Source organism: Buceros rhinoceros, unplaced genomic scaffold (assembly GCF_000710305.1).
Source record: "Buceros rhinoceros silvestris isolate BGI_N320 unplaced genomic scaffold, ASM71030v1 scaffold43793, whole genome shotgun sequence".
Classification (NCBI taxonomy): Eukaryota; Metazoa; Chordata; class Aves; order Bucerotiformes; family Bucerotidae; genus Buceros; species Buceros rhinoceros.
Genome location: NW_010406142.1, coordinates 4,848 through 13,531, shown reverse-complemented (window position 1 = coordinate 13,531; position 8,684 = coordinate 4,848). Strand labels below are relative to the sequence as shown.

General features: G+C 38.8%; 1 protein-coding gene across 1 annotated transcript; it reads left to right on the top strand.

The window, feature by feature from the left end:
- The first annotated feature begins 2,921 nt into the window (after window positions 1–2,921).
- Window positions 2,922–8,294, top strand: STEAP1 (six transmembrane epithelial antigen of the prostate 1). Its single transcript, XM_010133970.1, has 4 exons — window positions 2,922–3,020; window positions 5,204–5,716; window positions 7,170–7,334; window positions 7,702–8,294. Exons 1-4 carry the CDS (start codon window positions 2,928–2,930, stop codon window positions 7,957–7,959), a joined length of 1,029 nt encoding a protein of 342 aa, XP_010132272.1. The 5' UTR covers window positions 2,922–2,927; the 3' UTR covers window positions 7,960–8,294.
- The last annotated feature ends 390 nt before the right edge of the window (window positions 8,295–8,684 follow it).

Here is an 8,684-nt window from a genome sequence, read left to right as displayed (position 1 = left end):
GAGTGCCCGCTCCAGCCCCCGGGATTTTATTAGTTTTTCCACAGAGCTCAGCAGAATTTTTCAAGAGCAGGGAAAGTTCCTTACTCGTGTGCCGTAGTGCTTACACCGTCCTGCACTTTAAAAGCGAGACAGTAACCCGTAACACTTCCACGCTGTCATTTTCCTTTAGGAGAGCTTTGTAGTCATGCGCCTCTTCCATCACCTCATCGTTATTATCATAGCTTGTTTATCTTACCCATTTTTCTTTCTTCCTGGAGCCAGCCCTGAAACCCCTTACTCAGGAAAACCTCTCGCTGACTGTGGATGGTGTTTTCTCGGGATAATGTCTGCACAGTGTGGATCCCCGTTTTTTCAGTCCATTATAATGAGACTGTTGGCTGGCCACAAAATGCAGTAGACTACTCACAGCATTGGAAACTTGGCTTTGTGCAGCTGGACCTCCTCCATCCTCTTTCACAGCTGCCTCCCAGAGCAGAAGGGCTGTGCACTGAGGATGGACATTACTACAACTGTTTTCTTTCATAAGCTGTGACTTACAGAGGACCATAACTGATTAGTTTCTATCTTGCACAGGACTCCTACATTTTTTTTCTTCAGATGTATTCCAAAAAGACACATGCGGTAGACAACTCATTTCTGGCAACTCATAAGGCACTGAGTAGCAGAATTACAAGTGCCTTGTATTTAGGGTTTTCTAAGACTATTACTGCTCTTTGTTATTGGGCGTGCCCAAGAAATAATTTTGTGCTGACTCTGGTATCGGAAGCCAAGTGGACTATGATGGTTCGGTACCTATGTTTCCTTCCATGCGGTCACCTGGCTGTAACCCATACTTCCATGAATAAGCATATGCATTCGTTCACATACACTTTCTTTTTTTCTTTCCGTTTTGTCTGCTGCATAAACCATTAACTCTGTATTTAACATTGCATTAAACATTGTTTCCCAAAAGAACCAATAAATCAGCAGCTGGCATTCTAGCTCATGGATGAATATTTTTTACTTTCACATAATTTAGTACCTCCTCATCAATACAAACTTTTAGCTAGAAGCTATTACTGAACTCTTCATTTCTAAACTTTCTAAATTAGAAGTCATAACAGCATGAGAATCAGGTGAGTGAAGCTCTTCCACACAGAGCTTCCCAATCTAAAGTATACTTTTGGACCCCAAGATAGTGTGGTAGTCAGAAGAGACAAGTCTTGAAGAGGCTGGAATCACTGTGTTCATGTAGACAGGTGATACTAACAGTTAAAAGCTCAATGGAGATCAGTACAGAAAAAAAAATTAACAGTAGCAAAGATCTGAGCCACAACCTGTTTTAACCATTTTAGGAATTCAGTCTCAGTACCTAAAAGAGTAGAGTCAGTCTATAAGTTTACGTCCTTTTTGATTTTTTCCCACATCAGACTTTAAAAATCAGAGGGACTGACCTTCATATTCTGAGTTCTTTTAAAAATAGGTCTGGACCTCACTGTATTTATTACCATTTTTTCCCAGGTAAGTACATTATATCGAGTTCCGTTTGTAAAGTGTTCTTTGCCATTGTAACAACTAGAAATGAAGTGTATTAAAACATATTTAAGTAGAAATTCTTAACTAAGCGTGGGAGGAGAAGGAGCTGAGATTTTATGAAGATATCTGACACCCCTCAACTTGTGATGAAACTTGTGATAGCTCTAGAAATAGTGGAGAAAAATAGAGATTGCCTTCATCAGCCCATTCTTTCTGGTGTGCAGGATATACATACCATCCATTAGCTGGTGTAGGAAAGGGTTAACAGCCTGACCTTCAGCCAGAAGCTCTTGTTGACCCTACTCTGCAACACTTGGCTGAAAGGTTATGCCCAAAGGGAGAGCTTGCTAGCAGGAGGGAAAAATCTATAGAGAAATACTTAGGAAAAGAATACTTTGGCTTTGGGAGTCTGGTGGCCTGGCAGGGAGCAAACCCTCATTGCAGACTGTACAGGACTGTAAAACTTACTCGCAGAAGGAACCACACGCAGCAAAGAAAGGACAACTGTCAAAGTCTGATTTGTCCATACAATTTCCCCAAAGGTTTATGAATATAAAAGAATCAGTAGTTAGCAAAACAGTTTCATATCTAGTAATTCAGTCGCACCGTGGTATGGCACCCTGAGCCAGTCCAGTGCTGTGGTGGTAGTACCTCTCGTCCTGCAGACTACCACATGGGAAGTCCATGTTGCAGGGTCCTTGCAAAGGTTCTGGTAGTTATTTTACAGGCTTCGATGTATTGGTTTTCCTGCTGTCCTAGGATTTTCAGAAACAGGAGTGACTATTTTTTTTTTTTTTTTTGGGGGGGGGGGTGGTTCTGGCTTCTTATTTCTCATGGTCTGTGGTAGCTTAGAACCATTTCTGATGGTACTTGTGGGTGATGAGCATTGCCAGTGTACCTTGGAACAGCATGAGTAAAGCTCCAGGTGGAGTTGCCTGACAATCTCAAAGGGAGAATATACCTCTAAAACCACGGAGTGACTATCATGTAGACCAATCCTAAATCCTAAAAAACAGTTAGGAACACAGATTGGCATGAGTTTCTTGCATCAGCAAGACTCATGAATTTACCAAATTCATCTTCATAATGTTTAAATGTTATTTCTGTAAGTTGTTTATTGTTGCAATTTAAAACTTTCAGCCCAAATTAATTAATTCATTCCACTGACAACATTTAGCTTAATTATTATTTTTCAGCAGTGATTTTGATCTGTTGATTCATATCCTCTCTTAGTCTCTGCTTTACTTAAAAAACAAGCTGAGCTTTTCTGTTCTCAGAAGAGAGACCTTCACCGGCAAATGGGCAGAGGAGAGGGAAGAAAACGTTTTGAGGGTAAATAAGCTTCCAGGTTTCAGTAGGGCATTTCAAAACCTGTTTTACGTCCTGTGTTTGTTTTGCAGGGAGTTTCCGCAATGGATAAGGGGGAAGGTGATAATCATGCCATTGATCAGAAAAAAGGTCAGAGCATCGCGCCAAGAAGAAGTACAGGAAACCTTGGCAACTTGGTAATGTTTCTGTAAGAAAGCAGTTCATATGTCACACAGATTATTGTAACCTTTCTTTCCATTTTGTCCAGAAACAGTGTGTTCCCATCACACTGGCATAGTATCAGTACGTCTAAAGTCTTGTCACAATATCGACTTGAGAATATTGAGCATAGGAAGAGATAAAAAGATAAAGAGCACCTAATTTAATTTAATCACAGTCCATGCTAAAAAATGCACAGCTGGGTCAGCTAAAACTGCATGAGGTTAGTTGAATTTACCAGATGAGCAGAGCTCTGCAGAAATAATAAGGGATTTTTATACAGGAATATAAAATTTATTTTTGGAGGAGTCTTCATAATTGCCACATCCCATTCAGTAATTTTTCTCATCATACAAAAAAGTCTGGGAAAAAAAATCAGTCCAACAAGCATTTGCCTCTGAAAGTGCTGATGTACAGAAGTAGTACAAGCACAACTTTCTATTTGAACGTGAACTGTCTCACAGCCTGTGAAATAGGCTTTACAGGTTATCTCTTCAGGAAGCAGGTATCTGTAGGTGAAACGCGTTTCACGTGTCGATCTCAGCTTGTTTAATTTATACCAACTTTCAATTCTGCAATGCATAGAGTACACTCTGCTTTTCCTCGTAAACTAGAGAAGAAAAGTTACTTCGGCCACACCTTCACTGTTACAAAAATAAGCTTTTATCATCAGATGAACACATAGTGGCTATATGGCTAAAAAATTCTAATGAAGACCGTGCCCTTTAATTTTGCTGTGAGGCACTGTAGACAAGTCAAGTCAGTCAGACATGTGGGAAACAGGATGCCTTGTGTCCAGCTGGGATTTTGCAGCAATATAGCAGTGTAGGTTTTTTATCTCTGTTGAAACAAAACACTCATCTATCATTGAAGACAAACACAAGACTTGCACTTACTTACCCTTGCATTATTTACAAGCAGTACCTTATTTGAATTGACTGCTTAATCAGCTTCAGTGAAATATTTGATTCTTAAGAATAAAGCCAGATAATATTGCTGAGATAGGAAGATCTCCTGCATCCTAGCAGAACACTATCTTATGACTTTAAACTACTACTATTTGCCTTCCTCAAAACGGACAGTGCCATTTTGCTTTATGGAGGTCTGGTCATCTGCCTCATCAGTCATTCTAAAACTGAGCCGCCACTGCAGCAGTAGTTCACTTCTACTTTATATTTCACTGTTACTTTATGTTTCACTGGAATGTTGAAGGACTTACCATGTTTATTACCTAATGTTACCAGTGCCCAGTTCTCCACCCCTGGACAGCTGTCTGCTGCATCAAGTGCAATGCCTGCTGTTGGTACACGTATTTTAATTTTGTATGTATATTGATCATGTACTTCTTCCATAAACTATAACTACAGGACTATATCTTTAAATATATCATCTCAGTGTAAAATAGTTTATAATGTTACACTAAAATTTTGTACTAGCTTAGCTCCTTCTGAAGTCTGCAGTAATTCTGCCAAGAACTTCTGTGAGATTAGAATCAAGCCATGCCCACTTGGCAGCAGCAAATTTAGCTTTTTAAAATGAAATGACTCAGTTTCACAAGTTTTCATAAAAGTTAGGAGGACACTAATACATTTGTGAAGGAGAGAAACAACCCATGGGACTTGATGCTGGAGTTGTCAGATGCACAGCTGGTCTAATACGCTGCATCCCAAACACTTCTACTTACATCTTTGTTCTCCCAATTAAATGTCATTAAAATAGCAGTAACTGAAATATATCATTGTCTCAACTCTGAATTCTGTTACTGTGCATATTAATTGGGCTGCATCATTAAGTCTGTAGCTGAAATTTGACATTTGAAATCTGTAGCTCGTATCATAAGGACCTGTAATGATGCTTCACATAATGTAATCCATCTTCCCTTGTGGTGTAGTTAACTTCCTCTAATTAAAATCTGTTTCAAAATCACCACAGCTAATGAATGACAAACGAGAAATCTATGCTAAAAGTGCCTTGCTTGACTACTGACCACACTGTTTGAAACGTTATTGTTTTTAAGCTACCTTGTTTCTAATGGTGTGTATATTTTCTATAAGGTTTCAGGGCAGTATGGTGTAAAAGCCATTTTGGTAAATACTATCACTAACTGAAGTTTTTAATCTTCTCTTGATCTCACTTGGTAATTCCTTGCTGTCCTTTCCAGAACATGGATATGCAAGCCACCAATCAACCAGAAGCAGCTGCACTTTTTAATTTCCATCAAGCACACCATTTTGGTGAGTTTGAACAATCTTCAGAACAACACAGCAAGCAGGATCTGTTTCCCAAGTGGCACTTGCCAATGAAGATAGCATTTGTGATTTCATTATTAACATTTATTTACACTTCTGTGAGAGATGTCATATATCCTTTTATAACCAGAAAGGAAAATGTTTTCTATAAAATTCCAATCCTTGTCATAAACAAAGTTTTACCAGTGGTTTCAATTACCCTTTTAGCAGTAGTATATTTACCAGGAATACTAGCTGCTGGTTTCCAGCTGTACTTTGGCACCAAGTATAAAAGGTTTCCTCCGTGGCTGGATAGATGGATGTTATCAAGAAAGCAATTTGGACTTCTCAGTTTCTTCTTCGCTGCAATGCACGCCTGCTATAGCTTATGCTATCCAATGAGAAGATCCTACAGATACAAGCTGCTGAACTGGGCATTCCAGCAGGTATGATGGTCATGCAAATGCCGTCTCTTCTGTGTTCAGAAAACCCTTGCTTTGGCTGCTCAAGCAAATCTGGTTGGGGGGAAAGCCATTTTCATTGCCTTTGTTTGATTTTGAAGAAGATCCCCAAAGAACACTGTTAAGGGATAGAGCAGGACCTAGTTGTTAAAGCATGTACCAGAGAATCAAGAGCCATCACAAAAGTGCCAGTGTGTATTAAATAAATGTAAAATGCACATAATTATACCTGCCTCAGAGGACCATTTAAGTCTTTGGCACTCTTAGTTTAGTGTGGATTAATTTTCTCTGCACCAGTGGAATCTATCTCAAAAACTGAACACACCATTTTTAGACATACTCTTTGTAAAATGCATTAACCAGCAACGAAGGAATAAATCACAATAATCTGTATTTGCCAGAAACTAAATTTGTGAACGTTGATGGCTCCACGATCGGGCTGATGGACATAACTTGTTAAAAGATAGAATTTCAATCATGCTTCTAAGTCACGGGCAGTTACTGGCTGGCAAAGCTCTCTAAGATCCTCAGTGACTCAAGAATTCCTAATACTTGCATATTGCCTTAGCTGCCATGAGTATTGCAGTATAAGGAAAATGCCAATATAAGGTATAGACTGCAAATGTACATTTTTCTTACCCTCCAAGTTTTATTAGAAGTTTTGTTAGAGCTTTATTAGAAGTGCGGTATGATGTTAGCAGCTTCTTAAGAATTCTGTAAACAGTCAAACTACCTGTTCAAAACTCTGAAGTCACCCTGACTGGTAATCTGACTTGAATGGATTACCAGAAATTTCCTTGAGATTCCAGTCTTCTAGATGAAGAAACAATTGCATTTGGGGCTTATTACACCATGGTGATCACTAGCACCATCAAAGGGCTGTTGCAAGTACTCATAAATAGGACAACATTTGACATCAGTTTATTAAAATCACAACCTTTTCATCCATACCAACCATCATATTCAGTGCAGCTGAATGTACCAAGTTGTTTTTTAAAAAAATAGACCCAAACAACTATCCTGCCAGGATACCATCATTAAGAATGCCTGCTGAATTAGCTCCCTAAAATAGTGCTACTAATATGTTTCCTGTTGTTCCAATCTCCCAGATAGGGTATTTAGCCATAGATGGAATTTTTTTTTGTCAAAGAATAAGATTTCTCCTGCTGTGAAGGCAGGCTAACAGGCCTCAGAAGCAGTCTCTCCTCGACCAACATGCTGATGAAGTCTAAATTCTTCTCACTTAAAGCCCACCTTTGCTCTATGGATACTAGTGAGACTTTGTCATCAGAATTAAATAGCAGTTACATTCAGAGACATTGAAACAAACAAAAATACAGTGTTTCTTGGCTTATTTTGTGAATATTATAGTGAGAATAGCTGTATTTCACACAATGTGTGCCAGTCTGTCATTTTAAATACGGTGTTGTTTTGGCAGGTCAAACAAAAAAAAGAAAATGCCTGGATTGAACACGATGTTTGGAGAATGGAGATATATGTGTCTTTAGGAATTCTGGGACTTGCTTTGCTGGCCTTGTTGGCAATAACATCAATCCCATCCGTCAGTCATTCCTTGACCTGGAGAGAGTTCCACTACATTCAGGTATGCATACATGTCATTATTGCATGTCTTTAGTCCTCATGTGTAGGACTACATGTTATCAGAGATACTGAGAACTGACCCTTTTTCAGGAATAGCCTGTAATCCATTATCTCTTCTGTATATTAGTAAGTATCATAGCAATAGTTGAAAAATGTGCTGTATCTGTTTTCTCTTACAGTGCTGTAGAGGACGACAGCTAGATTTTTGAATTATAGTTCTTAAATTTTCTTTCAAAGCCAATGGTCCCTTTTCTTTGACTTAAGTGTGTTGGTTGAGGCTCTTCTGGATTTCCCTATTTGCTTAACAGAGTACTCTTGTTGCCAAGTTGGAAAAAATAAATAGCTTACTATTTTCTTTCTCTTTTCAGAGCAAGATGGGGTATTTAGCTCTGCTGCTGTGCACTGCTCACGCACTGGTGTTTGCTTGGAATAAGTGGGTTGATGTTAACCAATTTATCTGGTATACACCACCTTCATTTATGGTAGCAGTTTTTCTTCCTATTGTAGTTCTGCTTTGTAAATGCATACTGCTCTTCCCATGTTTTAGGAAGAGGATAAAAAAGATCAGATGTGGTTGGGAAGCTAACACACAAACTAATCAAGCCAGTATGACTTCCAGACTGTAGATCAAATACGGACATTCCCTGTCTATGCATGTAAATATCCTTAAGGCCATGAAATGTTCACTTACGAGCTCTGTTGTCATATTTTCCATAGATGTTCCTTTTTCGCTTTTCATTTTGTCTTCAGGAGTATGGGATACTTGATGCAATTCAGACCTTTGCTAAAACAGAAGGTGGAAACATTCATTTTATACTTCAATCTATTATTTGATATTTTCTTTCTCTGACTCATTGCTTTTAAAATCCAAGGGGTTCATTGCCTCAGTCATAATTCTTTCAAGCCAAAAGCAATGATAAATCATTGCTCCAGATGACCAAAGTCAAGAAACTATTACACCACACAACCCAGGAATGTTGTTTCTGCCTCCCACAGCTGTGTTTGTTCCTATGTTAAATCTCAGTATTATAAAGGAACAACAGCTAGAGTGTTTATCATCCCATTCCCCCTTATCACATTCTTTCACTCTGCAGAATGGGACCTTGGCACATGAGCCAGGCAGAAACTGTATTCCCATCAGGTCTTGAACTTAGACAATTGGGCAAGCAGAATTGCAGGGAACTTTACAAGGTAAATCTCTCCTGAGGCTTGGGCACAGTCTAAAAAAAGAGGTTTTAGATTCAGATCTCCATCGTATACAGGACTAGGTGTGTTTCTGTTTACTTAAAATGATAAAACATTTCCCATTTTTTTATTCCATGAACACGTTTTTTTGTTTCTGATGCTGGAA